This window comes from Pan troglodytes, chromosome 15 (genome assembly GCF_028858775.2).
Source record: "Pan troglodytes isolate AG18354 chromosome 15, NHGRI_mPanTro3-v2.0_pri, whole genome shotgun sequence".
NCBI lineage: Eukaryota > Metazoa > Chordata > Mammalia > Primates > Hominidae > Pan > Pan troglodytes.
In genome coordinates this window covers 103,498,841-103,525,522 of record NC_072413.2, presented here as the reverse complement: position 1 = coordinate 103,525,522, position 26,682 = coordinate 103,498,841, and the positions used below count along the sequence as shown (strand labels likewise).

General features: G+C 66.7%; 3 protein-coding genes across 20 annotated transcripts in view; all 3 read right to left on the bottom strand.

Moving 5' to 3' along the window:
• Positions 1 to 1,527: 1,527 nt before the first annotated feature.
• Positions 1,528 to 3,641, bottom strand: CRIP1 (cysteine rich protein 1). 2 transcript variants are annotated; one of them, XM_016926877.3, is made up of 6 exons: positions 3,341 to 3,641; positions 3,015 to 3,115; positions 2,054 to 2,148; positions 1,926 to 1,983; positions 1,803 to 1,848; positions 1,528 to 1,656 (listed from the first exon to the last, which is right to left on the bottom strand). In XM_016926877.3, the coding sequence occupies exons 2-5, from the start codon at positions 3,052 to 3,054 to the stop codon at positions 1,808 to 1,810; spliced, it is 234 nt and encodes a 77-aa protein (XP_016782366.1). In that variant the 5' UTR covers positions 3,055 to 3,115; positions 3,341 to 3,641; the 3' UTR covers positions 1,528 to 1,656; positions 1,803 to 1,807. The 2 variants fall into 2 exon arrangements, with proteins under 2 accessions (XP_016782366.1, XP_063649244.1); XM_063793174.1 differs by having other exon boundaries at positions 3,015 to 3,101.
• Positions 3,642 to 10,128: 6,487 nt separating this feature from the next.
• Positions 10,129 to 25,971, bottom strand: CRIP2 (cysteine rich protein 2). 3 transcript variants are annotated; one of them, XM_016926867.3, is made up of 8 exons: positions 21,783 to 21,902; positions 11,891 to 11,985; positions 11,744 to 11,801; positions 11,396 to 11,536; positions 11,244 to 11,312; positions 11,072 to 11,166; positions 10,798 to 10,855; positions 10,129 to 10,705 (listed from the first exon to the last, which is right to left on the bottom strand). In XM_016926867.3, exons 1-8 carry the CDS (start codon positions 21,823 to 21,825, stop codon positions 10,638 to 10,640), a joined length of 627 nt encoding a protein of 208 aa, XP_016782356.1. In that variant the 5' UTR covers positions 21,826 to 21,902; the 3' UTR covers positions 10,129 to 10,637. The 3 variants fall into 3 exon arrangements, with proteins under 3 accessions (XP_016782356.1, XP_016782352.1, XP_054522331.1); XM_016926863.3 differs by lacking the exon at positions 11,891 to 11,985 and having other exon boundaries at positions 21,783 to 25,971; XM_054666356.2 differs by lacking the exons at positions 10,798 to 10,855; positions 11,891 to 11,985 and having other exon boundaries at positions 10,523 to 10,721; positions 21,783 to 25,971.
• MTA1 (metastasis associated 1) overlaps positions 25,971 to 26,682 on the bottom strand; it is a 52,278-nt gene continuing 51,566 nt past the window's right edge. For all 15 annotated transcript variants that reach the window (XR_010151052.1, XR_010151053.1, XR_010151051.1 and 12 more), the window contains one exon: positions 25,971 to 26,635. Coding sequence is in view for 9 of the 15 variants with exons in the window: in XM_016926858.3 (XP_016782347.1) it covers positions 26,485 to 26,635 (151 nt within the window). In the remaining 6 variants the exon portion in view is untranslated. The remainder of the gene's footprint in view (positions 26,636 to 26,682) is intronic.

The following is a 26,682-nucleotide window of genomic DNA, read 5'->3' as shown; positions in this document are numbered from 1 at the left end:
GGAAACTCAGTCCTCCCGGGACCCCCAGCCCTGGCTGGCCACGCCCACGAGAGGCGCAGCCCGAGGGGTCCCGGCCCCACCTTCCTCCTCGGCCTCCTTCGCCCCCGACCTCCTCTTCCAGGCGGCCCTCCCGGCCCCGCCTCGGAGCCCCCACCCCAGCAAGCCCCTCCTCTCTCTCCCCGCACGCCCTCCGTCCTTCCCCGCCCGCAGCCTCCTTCCCTCCGGCGCATCGCGATCTCCTTCACGGCGCCAGTAGGAGGACTACGCTCCTCACCCCGCCCACGCGGGTTCCTTGAAGCTAAGGGGCCTCCTCCTCGGAGCGCCTACTGCACCTGCCGAGCTACAGGGCGGCGGGAGCCAGGGGGATGGGAGCAGGAGGTGGGGAACCGCGGCGCCACAGGAACTTGGCAGGAGGCGTGGGGGAGATGGCGGAGCACCTCTGCGGCCTTGTTCAGCGCTCTCCCAACCCCCGAGCTTGCGGATTTTTCTCTGCACCAGGTGTCGCTGTCTCAAAGATCTCAGTTCCCTCAGCTCCACCCACCACCGTCCAGCCAGAAACCAGCCTCACCTCAGCACCCCCTGCCCCCATCCCATCAAAAGTGCTGTGGCTCCCAGCTCTTGGAATTCCAGGAATCCCCCAATCACCCCCACACACCCCACCCTGCGGGCCACCCTAGACTGCCCCCACAGCACCTGTCGAGCTGAGCCTGCAGCACACCCACCACAGCCCTAAGGCAGGGCCAGACCCCTGGGCTCCTTTAAACCAGTGGGTGTCCGGAGGGGTGGCTTTCTGCCAAGGCCGGTATCTAAGTAGCCAGTGTGGGGAAGAGGGTCTCTGAAGGTGGCCAGTCAGCAGCGGCTGGCTGAGTTGACAAGGGAGTTTCCAGAAGGCCCCCCAGCCCCTGTGCACGGCCAGTACTCAAGTTCCCCACTGGACGCCGGGCCACTGGGTAAGTCCCTGGGCACAGGGTAGATGGCAGATGAGGATGCACATGGGGCAGTGGTGCCTAGGTCAGGGGCAGAGCAGCCTCATCAGGCCCTTGCAGAAGCTGGGCCTGGCCTGGAGGGGTGGGGAATGAGGACAGGGTTGGGGGGTGGAAAGGAGGAAGGCCAGGAGTTCCCACAACTCCCCCAGAGCCTCTCAGAAAGGGAGCCAGCATGAGCTGATTCACCCTCTGACCCGAGGCCAGCCTCACCCGCCCCCAGGCCTCTCGGCCTGCTGAGCCTTTGGCTGGGGGCCTGCAAAGCCCCCCTTCCCCACTCCCAGAAGGCCAGGAGGGCTCAGAGGCACTTCTGAGGATCTGGGAGTTGTAGAGGTGGACTCAGAGTGCCAGGGCTGGCTGCAGGCTGTCTAGGGTGGCCTGGACTCACCCTGCACAGGGAGCCCTGGCCTATGAGACCCTGGAACGGCCCCCTGGGGAGGGCAATGGGCAGCAGAAGAGCAGGCGCCGGTGGCAGAGCCTGCTGCCAGGGCCCCACTGCAGCTCCCTTGGCACTCCCCAGCACACACGCGCATGTACACACACAGGTTTTCCAAGTGTTCAGGTTTACTGAGAGCATTAGGGGCAACAAGGGAGCCCTGGGCATCTGGGGGCAAGGCCTGGCATTTGCCTGGACAGTGGCCCTGCAAGCAGCCAAGGATGGGGTCTCCACCACCTGTGCAGAGAGAGACAGGCACAGACGTGAGTGCAGCGTCCACGGCCTCCCTTGGGGCCCACGAGTGGTCAGGCCTCCCTGGGAGGGGGCATCCCCATCCCGAGGGTGGAACCAGGGGGCAGGATAGGGGGTGGGGTCCTACCTACCTGGTTTACTTGAAAGTGTGGCTCTCGGCTCCACCCCGCCCAAAGCCTGCAGAGAAGGTGGAAAAAGTCAACAGGCTGGGGTGGAGGAGGCTGTGGGGTGGGGTGGGGACGACGGGAGCATACCTTTAGGCCCAAACATGGCTGCGTAGCAGGGGTGGTTGCAGTAGGGTTTGCCTTCGTGCTGCAAAGAGAAGGGCCGTGAGGGGGTGCCGTCACCCCTGGCCCCTGCCACCAGGGTGGGTCCCACCTACCTCAGCGTGGCCCCCAGAGGTCAGCGTCTTCCCACATTTCTCGCACTTCAGGCAGGGCCGATGCCAGTCCTTGCCCAGAGAGGTCACCCTCTCGGCTGCAGAGGCACAGACAGGCCCCGGTGAGACGCTGCAGGACTCGGCGCCTGCCCACCACTGGCGTACCCACCTCTTGCAGCCAGCTCTGCCCAAGGCCTTGTGCACTTAGGCCGCATCCGCCCAGCCTGGCAGCCCACCCTAAGGTCTCAGCACCCCCCATGAGGGGGACATCTCCAATCCCCAGAGCCAATACAACTAAACAAAGCGCAGGGTCGCTGGTCCCCGGGGCACTTTCGGGTGCGGCCGGGAATCTTGCTCCTGAGGGCTGGGTGGGGCTAGAGGGCGAGGCCGAGGGTCAGGGGTCGCGGCTTAGGTCAGCAGGGCCTGGGCCTGGCTGCCTGCTTTCAGCCCCGGGCCTCTGCGGTGGCAAGGGTGGAGCCTGCGACAGCCCTTCTCGGCGGGGACAGGGGTGACTTCCCACTTCCTCCCTCCCCTCGGGGCGCGCGCGCGCGGGGCAGGAAGGCGGGCGCCCGGGATCGCGCCCCGGGCGTCGGTTTCCGCGTCTGTTTCTACTTAGCGCTGGGAGGCGCGGCCCCAGCCCCGCGTTCCTTCCAGCCCTGCGGGTCCCCCACCCAGGGCGCGCCCGAGAGGAGACGGCAGAGACCGTAGGACCCAGAGACGGGGAGGCTCAGAGCCAGAGGTAGCCCGCCGAGCACAGCAAGACCATTAGCAGGCAGAGATCGCCAGGGCCCTCGGACGCAGGGGCCTCCACCCTCATCCCGGGGCGGGCGGCGGGCCAGGCTGAGGCGTCTTCAGGCTGGGGCGCCGCCCCAGGGACCCAGCGCCCCCGGTCCTCCTGAGCGGTCCCCAGCCTCGTCGCCCCGTCGGCGGCGCCTCCTCGCGGGGCCGGTGTGGGCGCGCTCACCGAAGTACACCTCCTTGTTGCACTTGGGACACTTGGGCATGGCGGCTCCGGGTCCGGTGCAGGCGGCAGCGGCTGGGGCGGCACGGGCTGCAGGCGCGAGACTGGGTGGATCCGGCCTGGTCCGCGCCTTTCAGGGACCCCGGGACCCCGCCCCTTGGAGACCCCGCCCCTCGCGCCCCGCCCTCTGAACCCAGGACTTGGACCCTGGGGACCTCGAATCTAGGCCCAGAGCCCAAGAAAGATCATCTGGTCCACCCCCGCCTTCAGGCAGGACCCGGGCCTGACTGAGGACGGAGCGCGGGGGGCAGGGGGCCATGGGGACTTACTGAGAGGGCGCAGCTCTTTAGGCGAGTTCAAGCCGCGCCCCTAGCCCAGCGCTGTGATGTCTCCCGGGTCCAGTTCCGAGGCAAAAGGCTCACCCGCAGCAGGAAGCGCCGCTCCCACCCCCAGCCCTACCCCACCGGCACCCGCCCGAACCCCAGATCTGCCCGGGCCAGGACTGGACCAAACACCACTAAAATGCAAAGAGATGCAAAGCAGCCCGCGCGCTGATCCTGCCCTCCCCAGGACGGAGGGTCGGGGACAATTGCCGGAGAGTCCCCGCTGTTGCCCCCCACCGAGGAACCCACTCTGACTTTCCATCCCACGCAGGGTTATGAGGCCGCCCCTGTCAGTCCCCTCACTCCCAAGGGACGTCCCCGCCTCTGCTAGCTCCCCTGACCTCCGCTGCTCTGGGAGGTCCATCGGACCGCAGCGGGAACATCCCCGGGGAATTCAAAAGCGGGGACTCCCAGAGAGGGGAGCTGTAGCTTGAGGACCGATCGGCTGCGGGGGCTGCGGGGGCTGCGGCGGCTGGGGTTTCGGCCGGCAAAAGAGAGTTCAGCCACCCCCAGGCCGGCTCGGAGATGCCCCGACCGGGCGCAGGGAGGGGCCCTTATCTCTGCGGGTAGCGCCCAGGGCGGCCAGAGCGGTCCAAGTACGCTGCAAAGTTGAGGCGGAGGATGGTCCCGGTGCCAGGCGGAGTCTGTCCCGCCTCACCCGCCCCCCAGATTCAGGAGGGCCAAGGGGGCTGCGCTGGCCTCGGGCTTTGGGGTCAGCCCTCTAGCTGACTGGCCAGCCTCAGGAAGGGAGCCCAGGTCACTGTCAGCCCCCTCTCCTGTCGCTGAGCAGGGGAGCCCTCTCTCTGCAGGCCCTTCACCTCCATGCTGCATGGAGCTCCCTGCCGGGGCTCCCACAGCACAAGGGCGGTGCTGCCCTTCCTCCCCACCCACCATCCCTCCTGTCAGCCATGTTAACCAGCGTCCTTATCTCCCCTCGATCTCCACTGGGCCTGTGCTGGCCCTGTCCCCGCTGGGGGCGCTGGAGACCATCGTCCCGGGCCCCAGGAGCCGCTGGCCTACCGCTGTCGGGCCCTGAGCCCTAACTGCACCTGTGATCCCAACCTCACCTTCCCTGAATCCTACCGCACCCGTCAGCACCTCGAGGCCTGCACTTACAGGAAGAGAAGCCGCCTGCCCTGCCCTGTCTGCCACCAGTCCCCAGCTTGGGGAGAGGGCAGGGGCAGCAGGGCTGTAGGACGGCCAAGGCACAGGCGTCTGGCACAGAGGCCACACTCCAGAGAGCCCCACACGAGCACACCCAGCCCAAGGCCACATCCTGCTTGCCCTCCTCCTGGTGCCCCTCTAAGGCCACAGTTCTGTCCCCGACTGGGGCTAAGTCCTGGGGTCTGATAGGACATTCCACAGGGGCCCATTGGAGCCCTCCTCATCCCCCATTCTGAGACCTCAGAGATAAGGTTTCCGGAGTAGGGGTGCGCTCCTGTCCTGCAAACTTGGAACCCCCAGTCTCCAGCCCATGAGCCTTGAAACCCACTCTGAGGTCTGGGCCCACCTGCCATCTCCACTGAGTGTGGGGCACCGTGGGACAAACCTGCAGACAGGCAGAGGGAGAGGCAGAGGCAACAAGAAGGGGGAGAGGCCAGGGGAGCCCGGACAGTATTGGGGAGGCCGGGGGCTCTGTCACTGCACTTCCCCTGGGGCGTGCACTGCCCCCAAGCCCCAGGGTGCCCAGCACCGCTGTCCACACCCCCACCAGGATGACGTGCTCCGGGTGCAGAGGTGCAGGGCAAGTGCCTGGTGCCCGTGGACATACCCGTATGGGTGTGTCCATCAGGGGTCTCTGGGGTCCCCGCGAGCATATGTGTGGTCCCTCTCACAGTTGTCCGCCCATATTTCTGTCAAGCCTCCTCCCCAGCCCATCCCAGCTCCTGGCCCGGTACCTTGCAGCTCATGTACAGACATTAGCCAGGGCAGATAGGGACAATGACCCAGTCCTTGTCCTCCCCTCTACCCGCCCCCAGGGATGGTCCCTTCCCCCACACTCTGGACTCCAACCCACCCTGCCCATGGAGGAGCCCCTCCTTGAAAACCAGGGTGATGAGTCCATTCCTGGCCTTCCCTGCTGTTGCTTCCTGTCACCATGGTCACGGGTGGGGTGGGGGGCAGGATGCCCTCGCCGTGGGGCCACGCCTTCTGTGTTGGCTCACAGCAGCTTTTCCACTCAACTCAGACACCCACACTCACAGATACACACAGACACACATGCACAGATACACACGCACACCCTCACTGACACAGACATAACACAGAGACACACGCACAGTCACATACACACGATCCCTGGAACCCTTCCTAAACTTCAGCCACAGACTGACATGCCCCTCAAACCCCCTTTCTCCTGTGCTCCCCATCCACCCTGTCCTCTGGGGGTGGGGACCCCTCATCAGCTGCAGGACCCCAGCTTCCAGCTCCTTTCTCCACCCACACTCAGTGTTCAGGCCATCCCACCCCCAACGCCCACCTCCATCTGAGCAGGTCAGGGTCCTGCCGGCTTCCGGGACACACTGCCCCCGACCGGCCCCAGCCCAGTCACTAGGCCTCCGGCTTTGTCAGCTCTCACCTGGCCAGGGATGCACCTAGGACAGGGCACTGACCTCGTCCATGGGGCCAGCCTGACTCAGGCCCACTGGGCTGGCTGGAAACCCCAGCCCCTGTACCTCTCAGCCCACTCTGCAGGGTGCTGGTGGCATTTGTTTCAGGAACAAACAGAGGACAGAGTGGTCGGGACAGGGACTCGGAGCTCCGCAGCTGCTCGCCCCAGGCTGCCTCTATGCCCAGAACATTCCACCCTGCACCTGGACAGCAAGAGGGCCCTAGACCCGGGGGTGGCGGGGGCTGCTGCAGTGTTCCGGGTGCATCTTGGAGGCCGCCTCTGTCTGCTCAGCCCACCCTCTGCACACATCCCTGTGCCCTGGCCTGCTCCTGCTGGCCCTCTGGCTGAAGCCCACAGGGGCTGGGGTGCGGCAGCCTGCAGCCAGGCCTGGGCTCCAGGAACCAGGGTAACCCAAGAGGCAGGGCTGGGCCCCACTGTCCCTGAGGAATCCCACTGTCCACCCCTCTAGGAACATTTTGCTCCTCTGGGCCCACAGCCCCTTCCTCTGCAGACTCGGCTTGGGGACTTGCCTTGAGATGCCCCTCCTTGTCCTTGGAGCCCTCCCCACCACCTCCCCTTGCCCCATGCCCAGGCTGAGAGTGTGAGCAGGTGTGAGGTGCCCTCCCGGGGCTGCAGGCCAGCCAGGCCTGTCCTGGATGCTGTGCAACCAGGTGCCCTGCACTGCCAACATGCGTGCCAGGACAGCGCGGAGCCGGCCACGCCCAGCTCAGGCCTCCCCAGGGCCCACCTCCCTGCCCCTCCCCCTCGGCCCAGCTGAGTCTCAGACACTCCCAAGTTCCCAGGGTCTATTTTCAGCTGCTTGTCTCCCGGGACCCCCTGTCTGGCCTGTGGTCTGGCCCCGGTTGGCCGTGCTGGGCTCAGTGGCCATTCCTGCCCTGGGCAGACCCGGCATGGGGCTGGCATGGGACAGGCTTACCAGACAGGCCCCTCCTGTCCTCCAGGCCTCACCTCCAGCCCCGAGCAGGTGGGAAGGCTGCGCAGTTCCTCCTCTCCCAGAGCAGACGTGGCAAGGTGTGGAAAGAGGGAAGGAGGGGGCTCCCTCAGCCAGCCCTGCCCCCAGCGGGGCTGCACCCCTGCCTGGCTTCCACAGACTGGCCAGATGGGGTGCCCCTGACCTCCCTCCCCTCTCTTGAGGCTGGGCCTAGTACCCAGCATCCTACAGCCATAGCCCAGGAATTCCAGAGGCTGGAATTCCAGCCTTCCCGCCTGGCAGCTGGACCCCACATCCCCACCGGAAGCCCATCAGGCGCTGGGAAAAGTGCTGCCCATACCTGGCCGTCCTGGTCCTCCAGCCTGCCTTTGCCTGTGCCCAGCCCTCCACGGTCCAGAGCTAGGGGCCCACGGCACTGGGTGATTTCCTCACATCCACCTCTCAGGCTACCGCCGGCCCCCAGTAAGCTGGACCCAGGGCCGGGAGGGAGGTGTGCCCCACCAAGTCCTGTGGAGGGTCAGGGTCAGGGGCGCTAGTCCCAGCTGTGTGGAGTCCGAAGGGGTCCAGGAATTAGGGAAGACCCTGGGAGCGGGGGTACCCAGGGCCGATGCTGCGGTCACTGGCTGGGCAGGGCCTGGAGGAAGGGTGCTGGGGTTCCCGGGCAGGGGCCAGAAGAAGTGGAGACAGGGGTAGCTGGAGGCTGAGCTGGCCCCACAGAGATGCCTGGCTGGGGGCACCAGTGAGGGCCCCACCAGCCCAGGTTGGAGTGGGGGATACCTTGGAGGGACCTGGCCAGGAGGCACGGGAAGACTGGACAGTGGGGGTACAGACGGGGAGCGGCACAGCTCGGTTCAACAGAGCGCCGGGGTGTGAGCTTAGCCCCATGGGGCACCAGGGCCTTGTGGATCCCTGGACTTGGTTCCCAGGGGTTCTGAAGGGGAGGGATGGAGCAGATAGCATTTCAGAGCCGCCTCACTGGCCAGGCATGGGTCCAAGTAGAAGAGAGTGAAGGTTGAGGGCAGAGCAGCCCCCAAGGCAGGCACAGAGAAGGAGGCACGCCCAAAGGCAGAAGAGCCCATTCCAGATTCCCCTCCCTTTTAGGGGATATCTGGGTCTGTGGGCACCCAAGGGAGCACCTGGCTGGGAGGGCATAGCTTCCTGGAGCTGGAGACACCAAGCGAGCCCTGTTAGTGCCGTGGGCACCCAGCCAACCCCAGCAACACCGCCCAGCGACGCAGTCCAGACAAACAGTAGCAACAACCGCCCCGGTTTCCATGACAATGACTTGGAAACAAACACGGCAGGCAGGCGTCATCCTCAAACCGGCCCCGCAGGAAATGGTCCTGCCCCAGCCAGACCTGGGGTCGGGGGTGCTGCTGTCCCTGGCAGGGTCAGGGGCTGATCTCTGGAGGAGACCCCTTACCCACATCATCCCCGCAACCGACCCTGGCGGGTCTTCTGGCACACAAATCCCCCACCGCCGCCCAGGTTTTAGAGAAGGGCACACCACCCACCACTCTCCTCACGACATAGTTTCCACTGGAGGCTCCCAAGGGAGGGGGGTCCAGCTGAGCCCTCCAGTCCCCCCCCACCCCACCCCCGCCCGCCAAGCTGAAAGCAGGAATTTCCCATGCAACCCTGGGAGCCCGCAGCAAGGGCGGAGACGGGCACTCCGGAAATTCTCAGTTCTCCCGAAACAACCCCCCAACACACCCGAGGAAGCCTGGGCCTGGCAGGAGGGGATGAGATGGGGAACCATCCCAGCCTCTCCTGTGAGCAGGGGTCTGGAACCTGCCTGATCCTCCCCTCTGCCTGGGGTTGGGGACTGGCCGTCCCTTCCGCAACGTCAGGCCCCGGGGGTTTTGGCTGAATTCCAGGTGGGAGGAGACCACACTGGGTGCCTGGCTGGAGGACAGCTGTGGTACGGCTGGACCCCGGAGCCAGCCCAGGCCCCGCCAGGACTTGGATGGCTGCTCTCGGGACAATGGGCTCAGCATCCAGGCTCAGCTCCGTCTGAGCCCATGGGCTGGAGGGTGGCCAGGCAGGGAGCTGTGCCAACGGCTGGGAGCAGGGAAGAGGCGTAAAGCCCCGGCCACCCTGTAGCACTGGGGACAGGGGCCTGGAGGTGGCCAGGTCTGAGTGCCCCTCACTGAAGGAAGGGCCAAGGCAACTTCGGTGTGGTGCCAGGGGCAGAGGAGCATAAACCAAGGTGGGGAGTCCAGATGGCGCCAGGACAGGGCTCAGCCACTGGGGAAGGTCTCCACGTTTCTGCTCTGTGCTGCCAGAATGGGACAGTGCGCCCTCTAGTGGGCACCCGAGGAGTGGCGCACAGCAAAGGCGGGGCGTGGGGGAGGGGAGAGCTCCTTGGAGCCGCCAGCGCCCCTGGCTGAAAGGGCAGAGCCTGGACCATGAAGACGCCAGGGGCGAGTCGGTCATCACTAAAACCTTCACCAGAACACTTGGGCAGGGATTCTGTCCCTGGGCCACACCCAAGGCAGGCCTGTCCACAAAAGCCTGTCCATCACCCTATGGACAAGAGCTGGAAACAGCCACGCTGAGCCTCTCCAGTCCTTGCTCTGACCAGAGCCCCCAAACCCTCCTGCGCGTCCCAGTCCAGTCCGGGGCTGCCAGAGACCTCTGCCCCACCCGCCCTTCGCCAGCTTCCCCATTCTCTGCCCAGGACCCCTCCTCTGGTCCCCGGCCCCCTTCCCTCCTCAGCCACACTCTGCTCTCAGGGCTGACCCCTCCTGCGCTTCCCAGGGTCCACACACCCAGGCAGCTCCGGGTTCTCAGGCCTGCTGTTGGTATTTTCAGGGTTCTAGGTTCAACTTTCCTCCAAGGCTCTGTCCTCCATGGACCCCACCCTCACCTGACCCTGGCCAGGACCCTGGCCCCGGAATGCCTCCCACCTTACCTCCCCACAGCCTGGCGTTCTTACTGCCTCCCCATCTGGGTGGGCACCACCACCCAAACCGGAGACCACGCTCCCCGCCCCCATCCCTCCCTCCTCCTCAGAAACATCCCAGGGCCCCACCTCCCACTATGACCCCCAGGAGAAGAGCCCACCCCCACTAGCAGCCAGGCCCAGGGGTGTTGGCTGGGAGCACGCATGGACCGGAGAAAGGGACCCTGGTCTGGGATTTGCATCCATCCCACAAGCGCAGACAATCCTGCAATCCTCAAACCGTTTATTGACAGCACAAGGCTCAACAGCAGGTGAGCCACGTGAGGGTGGCGAGCGCTTGCGAGGCAGTGTGGGCACCAGGCAGGGGATCCCGGAGGAAAGCCCTCTGCCAGGGACATGGTGAGGGCGTGGCCATCACCCACGAAGGGAGCATAAATAACACTGGCAGGTGGGTGGGCAGCAGGAGAGGGAGAGCGGACAGCGCCACGGGGACACGCAGGGTCGGCGGGAAAATGCTGGGACAGGGTCACACGGGGATTCGGACACGCAGACACAGAAGGGATCATGGGACGCCCAGAGGATGCCAGAGGGGGCAGACACACCAGAGACTCGGGGATGGGCATGGCGCTCTGCCCGTGGCTGCCCCTCCTCCAATACTCGCCCTGGGCTTGCAGGCAGGACTGGGCGGCTGAGCACTCTCCCAGCAGAGCCAAGCAGGGGGGCCCCTGCAGGGTCTGGGGCGCAGGTGAGCCCACATCACGAGAGCCGCTGTAGCCTAGGGCTGGACCTTGCCTTCGGGGTCCCGGTCATAGATGTAGCTGCCCACCGCGCCGGTGTTCACTCCTGTGGAGGGAGGCCGCTGGGGTGGGTTGGGGGAACAGTGGAGGGAAGGGGAGGGCAGGGAAGACATCGTGGACCACCCTGGCTACACTCACCCTTGGGTCCGAAGAGGATTCCATAGCAGGGCTTGTGGCAGTAGGGCTGGCCGTCGTGCTGGGGCAGAAGGTGGGTGCTGAGAGAGAAGTCCACAGACTCCCCCAACCCATCACCTGGAGGCTTCCAGAACGTGCAGGCCGGCTCGCCGTGGGGGAGAGGGCAGCGCAGCTCCCAGAAGCACCACCCCCCATCCCCTCTAGGCGCGCCTCTCACCCTCATCGCCCCCACCCCGCGCCCCTGCCCGGCCCCCAAGCCCCGTTGCACTCCCCTCACCTCCGCGTGCCCGCCGGGGGTCAGTGTCTTCCCGCAGCGCTCGCAGCGCAGGCAGGGCCGGTGCCAATCCTTGCCCAGAGACGTCACCTTCTCAGCTGGAAAGGGGGAGGAGTGAGGCCGAGCCCCGGGGCAGGGGCGGGGGCGGGGGTCCGGGGCCCGGGCGCGCACTCACCGAAGTACACCTTCTTGCTGCAGCGCGGGCACGTGTTGGGCTCCCCGGTGAAAGTGGTGACACTGGAGGCTGTGGGGCGCACGAGTCAGGGCGGGGCGGGGCCGGGGGCGGGGGTGCCCACAACCCCCAGCCCCAGCCCGCGCCCAGCCCACCTCTGCTGGGCCCCTTCGGGGGGCCGCTCGCCTTCCGCTCCTCTGCTCGGGCCGCGGGGACCTCGATGGGGCCGGTGACCTGCGGCCCCTCCGCCAGGGGCTTCTCGTAGATGTAGGAGCCCGCGCCCCCGATGTTCACGCCTGCGGGTGGGGGTACGTGGGGTGGGGGCCGCGGCCACCGGGCGTCTCAGAAAACGGCCCGCTGGGGGCTGGGGGCACTAGGCTTTCCAGGGTGGCAGGGACTCTGGGCGGGGATCCACGGCGGCCGGGACCCCCAGCCCTCCCCAGCGCCAGCGCCACGCCCCTCCCAGCAGGTCCCAGGGCAGGCCAAGGGCACCCGGAGCTCACCTTTGGGTCCGAACAGGGTGGCGTAGCACGGCTTGTGGCAGAACGGCTTCCCGTCATGCTGCGCAGAGGGGCGCGGGTCAGGACCCTGCCTGAGGGTGGCGGGAGTCGCGACCCCCGCCCCCGCCCGCGCCGCGCAGTGGGGCTCACCTCGGCGTGGCCCCCGGGCGTCAGCGTCTTGCTGCAGCGCTCGCACTTGAGGCAGAACTTGTGCCAGTCCTTCCCCAGGGAGCTCACCTTCTCGGCTGAGCGGGAGGGGCGGCAGGGGGGTCAGGGCCGGGACGCGCCCCGCACCCCCTCCGTCCCCACCTGGCAGCCACCACCCCCACGCGCTCCGGGGGTCCCCACTTTCAGGAGGTCTCCGCCAGGCGCCTTCCTTCCACCTGGCGGGCCCTGCCCCTCCTTCCGAGAGCCGGAGGAGCCCGTCGCCCCCAGGCCCTGTTCTCCCTCTGGGTCTCAGCGCCCCCAGCCCTGGAACCCCGCTAGAGCCGCCTTTGAGAAGGGGCCCGGGGCTGCCCGGTTAGTCCCCTCGGTGCCTGCGGTGAAGGGGCCTGTGCTTGAGCCTGCCCGCGCTCCAACACCTGCCCGCGCTCCAACACCTGCCCGCGCTCCAACACCTGCCCGCGCTCCAACACCTGCCCGCGCTCCAACACCTGCCCGCGCTCCAACACCTGCCCGCGCTCCAACACCTGCCCGCGCTCCAACACCTGCCCGCGCTCCAACACCTGCCGGCGCTCCAACACCTGCCCGCGCTCCAACACCTGCCCGCGCTCCAACACCTGCCCGCGCTCCAACACCTGCCCGCGCTCCAACACCTGCCGGCGCTCCAACACCTGCCCGCGCTCCAACACCTGCCCGCGCTCCAACACCTGCCTCCCGGACACCCGCCACACACCCGCTTCCTCACACACCCGCTTCCTCACACACCCGCTTCCTCACACACCCGCTTCCCCACACACCCGCTTCCCCACACACACCCGCCTCCCCCACACACACCCGCTTCCCCACACACACCCGCCTCCCCCACACACACCCGCTTCCTCACACACCCGCTTCCTCACACACACCCGCTTCCTCACACACACCCGCTTCCTCACACACACCCGCTTCCCCCACACACACCCGCTTCCTCACACACACCCGCTTCCTCACACACACCCGCTTCCCCCACACACACCCACTTCCTCACACACACCCGCTTCCTCACACACACCCGCCTCCCCACACACACCCGCCTCCTCACACACACCCGCCTCCCCACACACACCCGCTTCCTCACACACCCGCTTCCTCACACACACCCGCTTCCCCCACACACACCCGCTTCCCCCACACACACCCGCTTCCCCCACACACACCCGCTTCCTCACACACACCCGCTTCCTCACACACACCCGCTTCCTCACACACACCCGCCTCCCCACACACACCCGCCTCCTCACACACACCCGCCTCCCCACACACACCCGCTTCCTCACACACACCCGCCTCCCCACACACACCCGCTTCCTCACACACCCGCCTCCCCCACACACACCCGCTTCCCCCACACACACCCGCTTCCTCACACACACCCGCTTCCCCCACACACACCCGCTTCCTCACACACACCCGCCTCCCCACACACACCCGCCTCCTCACACACACCCGCTTCCCCACACACACCCGCCTCCCCCCACACACCCGCTTCCCCCCCACACACCCGCTTCCTCACACACACCCGCTTCCCCCCACACACCCGCTTCCCCCCACACACCCGCCTCCCCCCACACCCGCTTCCCCCCCACACACCCGCTTCCTCACACACACCCGCTTCCCCCCCACACACCCGCTTCCTCACACACACCCGCTTCCCCCCACACACCCGCCTCCCCCCACACACCCGCTTCCCCCCCCACACACCCGCTTCCTCACACACACCCGCCTCACACACACCCGCCTCCCCCCACACACACCCGCTTCCTCACACACACCCGCTTCCCCCCACACACCCGCTTCCTCACACACACCCGCTCCCCCCACACACCCGCTTCCTCACACACACCCGCCTCCCCCCACACACCCGCTTCCCCCCACACACCCGCCTCCCCCCACACACACCCGCTTCCTCACACACACCCGCTTCCCCACACACACCCGCTTCCTCACACACACCCGCTCCCCCCACACACCCGCTTCCTCACACACACCCGCCTCCCCCCACACACCCGCTTCCCCCCACACACCCGCCTCCCCCCACACACACCCGCTTCCTCACACACACCCGCTTCCCCACACACACCCGCTTCCTCACACACACCCGCTCCCCCCACACACCCGCTTCCCCCCCACACACCCGCTTCCTCACACACACCCGCTCCCCCCACACACCCGCTTCCTCACACACCCGCTTCCCCACACACACCCGCTTCCTCACAAACACCTGCTTCCCCCCACACACACCTGCTTCCCCCCACACACACCTGCTTCCTCACACACACCCGCTTCCCCCACACACACCCGCCTCCCTCACACACACCCGCCTCCCCCACACACCCGCTTCCTCACACACACCCGCCTCCCCCCACACACCCGCTTCCCCCCCACACACCCGCTTCCTCACACACACCCGCTCCCCCCACACACCCGCTTCCTCACACACCCGCTTCCCCACACACACCCGCTTCCTCACAAACACCTGCTTCCCCCCACACACACCTGCTTCCCCCCACACACACCTGCTTCCTCACACACACCCGCCTCCCCCACACACACCCGCCTCCCCCACACACCCGCCTCCCCCCACACACACCCGCTTCCTCACACACACCCGCTTCCCCCCACACACCCGCTTCCCCCCCACACACCCGCTTCCTCACACACACCCGCTCCCCCCACACACCCGCTTCCTCACACACCCGCTTCCCCACACACACCCGCTTCCTCACAAACACCTGCTTCCCCCCACACACACCTGCTTCCCCCCACACACACCTGCTTCCTCACACACACCCGCCTCCCCCACACACACCCGCCTCCCTCACACACACCCGCCTCCCCCACACACCCGCTTCCTCACACACACCCGCCTCCCCCCACACACCCGCTTCCCCCCACACACCCGCCTCCCCCCACACACACCCGCTTCCTCACACACACCCGCTTCCCCCCACACACCCGCTTCCTCACACACACCCGCCTCCCTCACACACACCCGCTTCCCCCCACACACGCCCGCCTCCCTCACACACACCCGCTTCCCCCCACACACCCGCTTCCGCCACACACCTGCTTCCTCACACACACTCGCTTCCTCACACACCCGCTTCCCCCCACACACCCGCGTCCCCCCACACACCCGCGTCCCCCCACACACCCGCGTCCCCCCACACACCCGCTTCCCTCACACACATCCGCTTCCTCACACACACCCGCTTCCCCCCACACACCCGCTTCCTCACACACACCCGCCTCCCTCACACACACCCGCTTCCTCACACACACCCGCCTCCCCCCCACACACCCGCTTCCTCACACACACCCGCTTCCCCCACACACACCCGCTTCCTCACACACACCCGCCTCCCCCACACACACCCGCTTCCTCACACACCCGCTTCCTCACACACACCCACTTCCTCACACACCCGCTTCCCTCACACACACCCGCTTCCTCACACACACCCGCCTCCCGCCACACACACCCACTTCCTCACACACACCCGATTCCTCACACACCCGCTTCCCTCACACACACCCGCTTCCTCACACCCGCCTCCCCCACACACACCCGCTTCCCCCCACACACCCGCTTCCCCCCCACACACCCGCTTCCCCCCCACACACCCGCCTCCCTCACACACACCCGCTTCCCCCCACACACCTGCTTCCGCCACACACCCGCTTCCCCCCACACACCCGCTTCCTCACACACACCCGCTTCCTCACACACACCCGCTTCCTCACATACACCCGCCTCCCCCCCACACACCCGCTTCCTCACACACCCGCTTCCTCACACACACCCGCCTCCCCCCCACACACCCGCTTCCTCACACACCCGCTTCCTCACACACACCCGCTTCCTCACACACACCCGCTTCCTCACACACACCCGCCTCCCTCACAGACACCCGCTTCCCCCCACACACGCCCACCTCCCACACACACGCCCGCTTCCCCCCACACACCCGCTTCCCCCCACACACGCCCGCTTCCTCACACACACCCGCTTCCTCACACACCTGCCTCCCACACACACCCTCTTCCTCACACACACCCGCTTCCTCACACACACCCGCTTCCTCACACACACCCGCCTCCCTCACAGACACCCGCTTCCCCCCACACACACCCGCCTCCCACACACACGCCCGCTTCCTCACACACACCCGCTTCCCCCCACACACCCGCTTCCCCCCCCACACCCGCTTCCCCCCACACCCGCTTCCTCACACACACCCGCTTCCCCCACACACCCGCTTCCCTCACACACACCCGCTTCCCCACACACACCCGCTTCCTCACACACACCCGCTTCCTCACACACCCGCTTCCCCACACACACCCTCTTCCTCACACACACCCGCTTCCTCACACACCCGCTTCCTCACACACCCGCTTCCCCCCACACCCGCTTCCTCACACACACCCGCTTCCTCACACACACCCGCTTCCTCTCACACACCCGCTTCCCCCCACACACCCGCTTCCTCACACACACCCGCTTCCTCACACACACCCGCCTCCCACACACACACCCGCTTCCTCACACACACCCGCCTCCCTCACACCCGCTTCCCCCACACACACCCGCTTCCTCACACACACCCGCTTCCTCACACACACCCGCTTCCTCACACACACCCGCCTCCCACACACACACCCGCTTCCTCACACACACCCGCCTCCCTCACACCCGCTTCCCCCACACACACCCGCTTCCTCACACACACCCGCCTCCCACACACACACCCGCTTCCTCACACACACCCGCCTCCCTCACACCCGCCTCCCCCCACACACCCGCTTCCGCCACACACCCGCTTCCTCACACACACCCGCTTCCCCCCACACACCCGCTTCCTCACACACACCCGCTTCCTCTCACACACCCGCTTCCTCTCACACACCCGCTTCCCCCCACACACCCGCTTCCCCCCACACACCCGCTTCCTCACACACCCGCTTCCTCACACACACCCGCTTCCTCACACACCCACTTCCCCCCACACACCCGCTTCCTCACACACCCGCTTCCTCACACACACCCGCTTCCCCACACACACCCGCTTCCTCACACACCCGCTTCCTCACACACACCCGCTTCCTCACACACACCCGCTTCCTCTCACACACCCGCTTCCCCCCACACACCCGCTTCCCCCCACACACCCGCTTCCTCACACACCCGCTTCCTCACACACACCCGCTTCCCCACACACACCCGCTTCCTCACACACCCGCTTCCTCACACACACCCGCTTCCTCACACACCCGCCTCCCCCGCACACACCCGCTTCCTCACACACACCCGCCTCCCTCACACCCGCTTCCTCACACACACCCGCTTCCCCCCACACACACCCGCTTCCGCCACACACCCGCTTCCTCACACACACCCGCTTCCTCACACACCCGCTTCCCCACACACACCCGCTTCCTCACACACACCCGCTTCCTCACACACACCCGCTTCCTCACACACCCGCTTCCCCACACACACCCGCTTCCTCACACACACCCGCTTCCTCACACACACCCGCTTCCCCCCACACACACCCGCTTCCGCCACACACCCGCTTCCTCACACACACCCGCTTCCTCACACACACCCGCTTCCTCACACACCCGCTTCCCCACACACACCCTCTTCCTCACACACACCCGCTTCCTCACACACCCGCTTCCTCACACACACCCGCTTCCTCACACACCTGCCTCCCTCACACACACCCTCTTCCTCACACACACCTGCTTCCTCACACACCCGCTTCCTCACACACACCCGCTTCCTCACACACCTGCCTCCCTCACACACACCCTCTTCCTCACACACACCTGCTTCCTCACACACCCGCTTCCTCACACACACCCGCTTCCTCACACACCTGCCTCCCTCACACACACCCTCTTCCTCACACACACCTGCTTCCTCACACACCCGCTTCCCCACACACACCCGCTTCCTCACACACCCGCTTCCTCACACACCCGCTTCCTCACACACACCCGCTTCCTCACACCCGCTTCCCTCACACACACCCGCTTCCTCACACACACCCGCTTCCTCACACACACCCGCTTCCCCCGACACACCCGCTTCCTCACACCCGCTTCCCCCACACACACCCGCTTCCTCACACACACCCGCCTCCCCCACACACACCCGCTTCCCCCCACACACCCGCTTCCTCACACACACCCGCTTCCCCCACACACACCCGCCTCCCCCACACACACCCGCTTCCCCCCACACACCTGCTTCCTCACACCCGCTTCCCCCACACACACCCGCTTCCTCACACACACCCGCTTCCCCACACACACCCGCTTCCCCCCACACACCTGCTTCCTCACACCCGCTTCCCCCACACACACCCGCTTCCTCACACACACTCGCTTCCCCCCACACACCCGCTTCCTCACACCCGCTTCCCCCACACACACCCGCTTCCTCACACACACCCGCTTCCTCTCACACACCCGCTTCCCCACACACACCCGCTTCCCCCCACACACACCCACTTCCTCACACACACCCGCTTCCTCACACACACCCGCTTACTCTCACACACACCCGCTTCCCAAACACACACCCGCTTCCTCACACACACCCGCTTACTCTCACACACACCCGCCTCCCCCACACACACCCGCTTCCCCCCACACACCCGCTTCCCCCGACACACCCGCTTCCCCACACCTGCCTCCCCCCACATAGTGACTTCCCCCCACACACCTGCTTCCGGACACCCGCTTCCCCCCACACACCTGCCTCCTCCACACACCCGCTTCCTCCACACACACCCGCCTCCCTCATACACCCGCTTACCCCACACACCTGCTTCCCCACACGTCTCTCTACACACACCCGCCTCCCCCCACACACCCACCTCCCCCGACACCTGCCTCCCACCCACACACCTCCCCCCCACATGCCTCCCTCCTACACCCGCCTCCCTCCACACACCTGCTTCCCCCCACACCCAATTCCCTCCCACACCTGCCTCCCCCTCCCCCCACACCTGCCTTCCCCCACACACCCACTTCCCCCCACATCCTCGCTTCTCCCCACACACCTGCCTCCCCCCACACATATGCATCTCCCCCACCTGTCATTCCCTCAAACACTTCTCTTACACTCACACACCTGCCTCTCCAGTGCACCTGCTTCAACACATGCTGCTCTCCCTCTCACACCTGCCTGGCACTGACACGCCCCTGATCCCCACCAATTGGGCCCTGATGGGGCTGGCAGCACCCCGCTGCTGAGTCAAAGGTGCAGCCCCAGAGCCTCCAGCTCCCTCATGGGAAGGCCAGGCCCCGTCCCCGTGGGTCCTCCAGGCGGGACCCTCATCTGTCTGTGGATTCCTCGTCCTAAACCCTGAGCTCTCCCCCTGCCCTAATGCTCCTGGCTGCCACTGGCATGGAAGATCTGAGGGCAGCTGCTGAGGGTCCGGGACCCTCCGCCACTGCCTCCCACCCCCACACTGGGGCTACTGGACTGCTTCCCAGTGGATGGAAGCAGGGGCCTCCCCAGGGAGCCAGGCAGGAAGAGGTGGGGAGGGGCAGGAAGGGCCCAGCAGAGCCGGAATTCTGAAGGGAAGGGGACAAGCTGCAGGCCCTGGGGGGAGGGAGCATGCAGGCTGGGCCCACCCTGCCTGGCAGAATCTGGCCAAGCCCCTCAGGTGGCCAAGGACCAGTGGCTCTCCCAGCTCCCTTTCTCAGCAAGTGGCGCAGCCCCCTTTGTCTGGCAGATATCGGGGAGGGGCATCTGGCTAGGGCGAAGCTCACTCTGAGAGGCCCAAGGGTGCTGCTCCTGGCAGTGAGATGGGATCCCCCAGGTGGCCTACTAGGTAGAGGGCTGTGAATACTGGCTCTCCGTGGCCCTGGTACAACCCTCTGGGCATGGTCAGGGCCAGCCTCCAGGACACCAGCCCAACCACAAGGCTGCACCAGCTTAGAGCCCTCTGACCAGAACCACTCCGCTCAAGGAAGCTGGGACACACCAGGGCAGGCAGGGGCTGGCTGCACGGTGGGCAGGCGTGTCCCAGCAGCAGCAAGGAAGTCTCGGTGGCTATCGGCCGTGGCAGCTGCAGCTCAGGGCTGCCAGCACTGTGCTCTGGCCAGCTCTGGGACGTGGGCCAAGTGGGGGCAGGGAACTGGCCCTCAGACCCACTGGGTGGGTCAATGGCCACACATTACGGGTCCGAGTTGGGAATACAGAATCGATTGGGTCTAATGGCTCAGAAGAAAACCAGCTGCCCACCGTGGCTGCACGGGCTCTGGGGTGGCCTCCTCAATGTGCTCCGACATCCCAGCCTGGGTTCTACTCAGGTATGAGCTGTGGGGGCAGCCTGGTGTGAGGGTGGGCAGGATTCTGGACCCTCGCCCTCACAGTGCCTCCCAGGCAGGACAGAAGCCAGCCGGGTCTGAAGCGCCTTTGTTTTCCGCTGAGAGGCTGGGCGGGCCAGGCAGGCAGGCCTTTCCGGGCTGTCCACAGGACTGTTGGCCGAGACCCTGGAGAGCCCCAGGCTGGCCTGGCCCGGCCTGGGGTAAAGTCATGGGCAGTTGGACTGCAGAAGGGCCCTGGGGACCGTCTCCCACCCTAACCCTTACAGAGACAGCCCTCGCTGGGACAGAGACTGAGGGCTGAGCGGGCTCCAGGAGAGGCAGCCGGAAGCCCCTCGGCTCCCAGCCACGCCAGAAGCACTCCAGGCCAAATCCGGTCCCTCCCCTCTGGGACTGGCAAAATACAACCTCCCCTCAACCCCCTCCAGCCTGTGAGCCGGGGAAGCCCAGTGGCGGCCTTCCCTGCAGCCTGGCCGCATTCTGGGTATGGGGCGACCAGGGCAGGCGCCCTGTTGGTCCCGGCCCTCCTCTCTGCTTCACTAAGTCTGCCCCGCCCCGTGCAGCAGCTGGTGGGTAGGTGGGCAGGGACTTTACCACCCTGGAGAAAGCTGGGCAGGGAATCAGCCAGGAGGAAGGGGGTAGGAAGGGCGCACCCAGGCCCAGAGAGTGAGTAAGCCCAGACGGGGGGAGCGCGCCTGCCGGAGGGGCTAGACCGAGAGCCGCCTTGCGAGACATCCCTCCTCCCGCCACCACCTGCATCCTGTCCAGGGCTGTTCTGACCTTGAGGAGGCAGGGATCCTGGACACCTGGGCTGCTTGAGCACAAGGTTCCGCTCAGGTTCGCGGGAACTCGCGTGTCACACCCGCCCCCACCCTACCCCCGTGTGAAACTCCTGGGGGAACTGGCGCCAAGGGAATGCGTTGGGACAAGCAGGAGGCAGAGGCCAAGGTCGCCCCCGCTTGGACTGAATCCCGACAGAGTCCAAACCTGGCCCAGCCCAGCTCAGCGGAGCCCGGAGTGGGAGCTGGGGGTCACTGTTCCCGGCCACTTGTTCCCGGGGGAAGCGGGTGTAGGGGGTCCAGGAGAAAGGGCCCAGGCCCGCGGGAGCGCGCGGGACGCACCCAGGGCGTACAGCCACGCCCTGCCCCGCCCCGCCCGGCGCCGTCCGAGGAACCGGGATGCGTCCGCGGATCCCCGAGCGCTCCCCCAAAACACTGGCCTCATCCCGGGGTACCACAAGCCCCGCCCGGGTGGTCCCTGCCCCGCCCCCACAAGCTGCTTCGGGGTTCGGGCGTGACCGCCCCCGCTTTCGCGCAGCCCCACCCTTTGGCTTTAGCCGCTTGGGCAGCGCGGCCAGCCAGCCTCCGGGACGCGCATCCTCGGTCCGGGGCCGGGCGCACCCCGAGTTACGCCGCGGCTCTGCGGCGCGGGACTGGCCGCGAAGGGCGGCGGGATGCACCAAGCGGGCCGGGAGCGGGCACGCACTCACCGAAGTACACGGTCTTGTCGCACTTGGGGCATTTGGAGGCCATGGTCGGTGCGCCCGGTCGGCCCGCGCCCTCCGCCCGTTCTCCTCCGGGCCGCCGCCGCCCGCGCCCAGCCCCGCCTGCCCGGCTGTCCGCGCGCCCATTGGCTCCGCGGCCGGGGCGGGGCCTCGATAACCCGTCCCCCGGGCTGGGGGCCGCCTGGGGGCGCCGCGGGGGCGGGGCGCACCTGCCGGGGGTGGCGGGTGCGGGGCAGCCGGGACAGGCCTGGCGCCCCCGGGCCCCTCGCGCCGGAGGTGGCGTCTACAGGGGCCCGCCCGGGCGACCGCGGCGCCGCCCGCGCCCCGGCTGTTTCCATGGCGACGTCGGGGCCGCCTGGCCGGGCCGTCCCCGGGGCGGCGGGCAGGGTGCGGGGAGCCTGGCCCCCGGCTCTCGGGGAGCCCTAGTGACTTGGGCCTAGGGGTCCAACACACCCGGCCCTGGGCGCCCAGGCTGCGCTCCGCCGCGGGAAGGGGTCGCAGGCTCCGGGAGAACCCCACCCCCACCCCGCCGGGCGCGGCGCCTGTCCCGCTTCCCTTTGTTGCTCGGTTTCCATAGCAACAGCCGCGCCGCGGGAGCGGAGTCAGATTCCCGGCGGGCACGGCCCCCAGCCCTGTCCGGGTCTCCATGTCCCGCTCCGCCCCCGCCCGCGCCCCGCCCCAACACTGTCTGTGGTGCTGAAGGCTCCTTGGGTGGAGGGCAGGGCTCAGGAAGGAAGGCGCCGCCACCTCCAGAAACAGCTCGAGAAGCTGCTGGTAGGGGGTGTGGGGAGGTCTGCGTCTGCCTCGCAGGCAGGGAAGGGGCGGCGGGCACCAGCGCCGAGGGATCCGCGCTTAAGGCGTCCACCCCAAGCACTTCCACCCAGGGGGCGGCCGGGGAGGCTGTGAGGAGTTAGGAAGGGAAGGAGGGGAAGGAGTGGGCGTGCCCTCTGTGCCCCGGGCTGGGGCTGACACTCCAGTCCCTTCTCCCGCACCGCCTAGGACCAGCTGCGGGCCTCGGGGCCCAGGGCCTGACCTCGAGGGGTCAGGCGGGAGATTGAGGGGTCATGCCAGTCACCGCACCCCCACACCCCCACTCTGGCCTCCTCCCAACCAGGGCGTGCCTGACCACGCCTCACCACGGTGCCTCCGCCCTAGAGCCCGTAGAGCGTGGCCCCAGGTGGGGAACCTCCGCACCCACGGGCTTCCTGGTGCTCTGTCCCCATGGGCCCTTCTCTGAGCCTTCTGGCCCCAGCTGAGCATCGGCCTGGGAGACAGGCAGATCCCAGAAGCCCAGTGATCAGGCCCTATGGGGGCAGCTGACTCTGGGCACCCTTCCCCCTGTGTCTTGGAGGCTGTGGGCTGGACACGGAGACCTGCCTGTTCCCTCTGCCTGGTGCACCAGGCATGTTTGTGAGCCAACCAGAGGCCCTCGGTGCTCCTGGCTTTCATGGTGGTCCTGGCTGGGCTCTCTGTGGCAGCACCCTCCTCCCTTGCACACACACCCTGCAGCCACTGCCATTTCCATGGTGACAGCAGGCCAGAAACATGCCCCCCGCCCCCCCGCCCAACTGACCAGCCTGACCAGCTCCCCCTCTGCACTTGGGACCTGTGCCAGCCAAGGCAGAAGATGGCAAGGAGGCATCAGTCAGTACCTTTTCTGGGCAGCCCTTACTCCCTGGCAGGCCCAGGGGTCCCTAGGGGTCCCTCACAGCAGGGCCTTGCCCAGGCTGGATTCATGGGCCCACTGCCAAACCCTCTCCAGCTCCCTGCCCTGTTCTGCCCAGCTTGGGAGCCTGGGGCTAAGCCATTACCCTCCCCGACTTTGCTACCTGTGGGGCTTGCTACCTGTGGGGCTTGTTCTGGAGGACAGGGCTGGCTGAACACAGGGCTCTTCTGGAGGGAGACCACCTGCCCCAAGGTCCCCAGCCCTGCCAGAAGAGTGGATGGGGGTAGAGGCAGGCCCCTCCCAGGGTGGCAGCAAAGGAATGGCATTCGGCACTGGCCAGGTGCCCTGGAGATACACGGAGGGTGGGGTGGGACAAGGAGTGTGCCAGCTGCTGCACTGCCCTCACCCCAGCCGCAGTCCCTGGGCAGCGGCCAGAAGCTCCCTAATGCGACGGGGCTGTTCTGGGCCTGGCAGGCAGGGGTCAGGATCAATGGGTGCAGAGCAGTGGCCTTGGTCTCCACCTCTGAGGCTGCGGTGGGTCACAGGCAGGGGAAGTGACACAGTGGGACGGGCCCGAGTGGAGGGGGGGGCACAGGACACGGCGGGTGTGAAGGGAGCTGGCAGGGCTGATGGCTGGGCATGGGGCTGGGTCACACCCCTGGGCTGCAGTGGTCTGGTGCCTTCCGCCATCCTGTGACACTGGCAGATGGCAGGCCCCTGCCACTCAGCTCCACTGCAGGGAAGCCAGGCTGGGCTGAGTGGTGGACAGAGGACCCTAGCAGGGTGGAGCGGAGCTGGCAGGACAGGTCTCCAGGCATGACAGCATGATGGCCTTGCCACCCTGAGATGCCCCTGGCCCTGGGGAGCCGCGGCCCCTGTGGGGTTGCTGGTGCAGGAAGCAGGCTGCTGTCTCATCAGCAGGGAAGGGCCTAGCGAGGACATAGCAAAGCTGGGAGACCCCTTCATGGCCTGGGCACCAAGGCCAATGCTCCCCCCAGCCAGTACCCACTCATTTCTAAGCCCAGGTTTAGACCCCCAAGCAGCCCAGGCCCCACCCAGCACCGGTGGCCAGAGCTTGGCCCTGTGAGGGCACTGCAGCGTGGGTGTCTGGCCGGGGAGGGTGTCTGGGGTGGGAAAGGGCCCCACATCTCCTCAGGGCCTCCCTGCCCTTGGGATAGAGCCCAGGACCTAGGACACCTCACAGCCCACATGTTGACTCCAGAAAAGGACAGGCCCTGGGGGGTGGAAGAGCTGCTGAGGCCAGAACCCTGCAGCCAGCACTGGGAGGCAGGCCTGAGGCCTGGGGAAGGGAGACAAGGGAGCTGGGGTCTTCACTGAGCCCCTGCTCCCTTTCTCCAGACCCCCAGGGTTGGAAAAGGCCTCAGAGGGAGCTGTGTCCTTCATGAGGTCAGGGGCCTGATTTCCCAGCCCTCTGATGACGCACTACAGGCAAGTCCTCAGGCTGTGGGGTCACTTGGATGCTGGCTGCAGATTAGAGTTGGCTGGTGGGGGCTGGGGTTGGGGGGGGGCGCCAGCAGCCCAGGGAGGGTGGGTGGGACGTGCACTGCAGCCGAGTCCCTGACACCTAGTCCTGTCACTGCTGGGCCCCAGCACAGGCTCCCACGGAGGCCAGGACGCCCCCTTATCTTTGTCTCCTGGGAGACAGCAGAAGTGGTTTCTATTTTAATTCCATGGCTGAGATTTCCACATGACAGGGCGCCTGGGTGGGCTCGGGGAGCAAAGGCACAGCTCTGGGGAGAGACAGAGGAGCTACTCTCCCTGAGAGAGGCCTGGGCGGACCCCTCCTGGCCGGCTGAGGTAGCACGGCCAGGGGGGTGGTCTGGAGCCAGGCTATCCACCGGACCCCTCCTTCTGGTGGCCCGGCCTGTACCTGTCCCCCGGCCTGCAAGTCCTGTCCCCGGCCGGAGGATGGGCCAAGCAGGATTTCTGAGAATGTGCTTGCTGAAATCTAAGCAGATTCTCACTGTGGAGACTGCACACCTGCTTGGGGGCCAGAGCTCTGGGCAGAAACCCTCAGGCGGCTGGGGCCAGGCTCTACATGGCCAGGTGGTTGGGCCTCTGGCTGGAGCACTCCAAGGCCTCGCTGGCCCAGCTGCGCTGGCTGCCCTGGTGGGAAGCCACAGGGTCTTCGGCAGGGCCAGCTCTGCCTGCCGGGAGGCAGTCCCCGGCCCACCGCTGCCGCAGACACAGACGCACAGACAGTTTCAGCACAGCTCTGCTGGGGAAGGGGGTTGGGCCCTGCAACCGCTTGCTGCCCCCTGTGGAGGGCAGAGGGCACTGCGCCAGGCCCCAGCAAGGGAAGGTCTGTGGGCAGGTGGGAGAGCAACAGAGCCCAGAGGCTGGGGTGGCTGTCCTGGCTGAGGTGGCCTCCAGGGGCCTCCAGCTCCACGGCAGAGCCACAGCCTAGGGCCGCCCGATGGGGGTGGGGGGCCCAGGGCCTGAGTCAGGGAGAGGGACTGGGAACAAAAGACACAGGGAAGGACCGGTTGGTTTTTTTCCTTTTTATAAGATTTTTTTTCTTTGTTTTTGTTTAATATGAAAATTACTTGAAAAGACAAGGGCCAACCCCGCCAGGCAGCTCGGCCGGCCGCGGCCGCACGATCCTAACATTCCAGGTGTAAGTTACAGAGCTCAAGTTCATCTACAAAAAAAGTAATAAAAATAAAATTTAAAATGGCACCTTCAACAGAACACAACAAAACCTTAGGGCCCGGCCTCCGGGCAAAAGGCCCCGCAGCACAGGGGCACGGGGTGGCCCCTCATCTCCGCTCCAGCCAAAAAGTAAACACAAAGCTAAAAACGACAACTCCTCGGCATTCTCGGAATAAGTTAGCCGCGCTTCTTCCTCTCCTCCCCCAGGGTCCGCCAAGGAGCGCGTTTCTCTGCAGGTGAGGGCGGGAGGTGGGGCACTACCAAACTGAGGGGCGGGCGGCGGGCTGGCTGGGAAGGGGCCGTGTGGGCGGGCGAGGGGCGGGGGGCGGCCGCAGGTGGGGGCGGCCCCTAGTCCTCGATGACGATGGGCTCGTCGTTGACGGGCGCAGGTGGCGGTGGCCGCAGCGGCAGGGCCTGGCTCTGGCGCAGGGCGATGGGCTTGTAGGGCCGGCGGGCAGCACGCTTGGTTTCCGAGGATGAGAGCAGCTTGCGGATCTTCCTGTGGGCACAGGTGGTGGTGAGGCCCGGGACGCTGTGCCGAGCCCT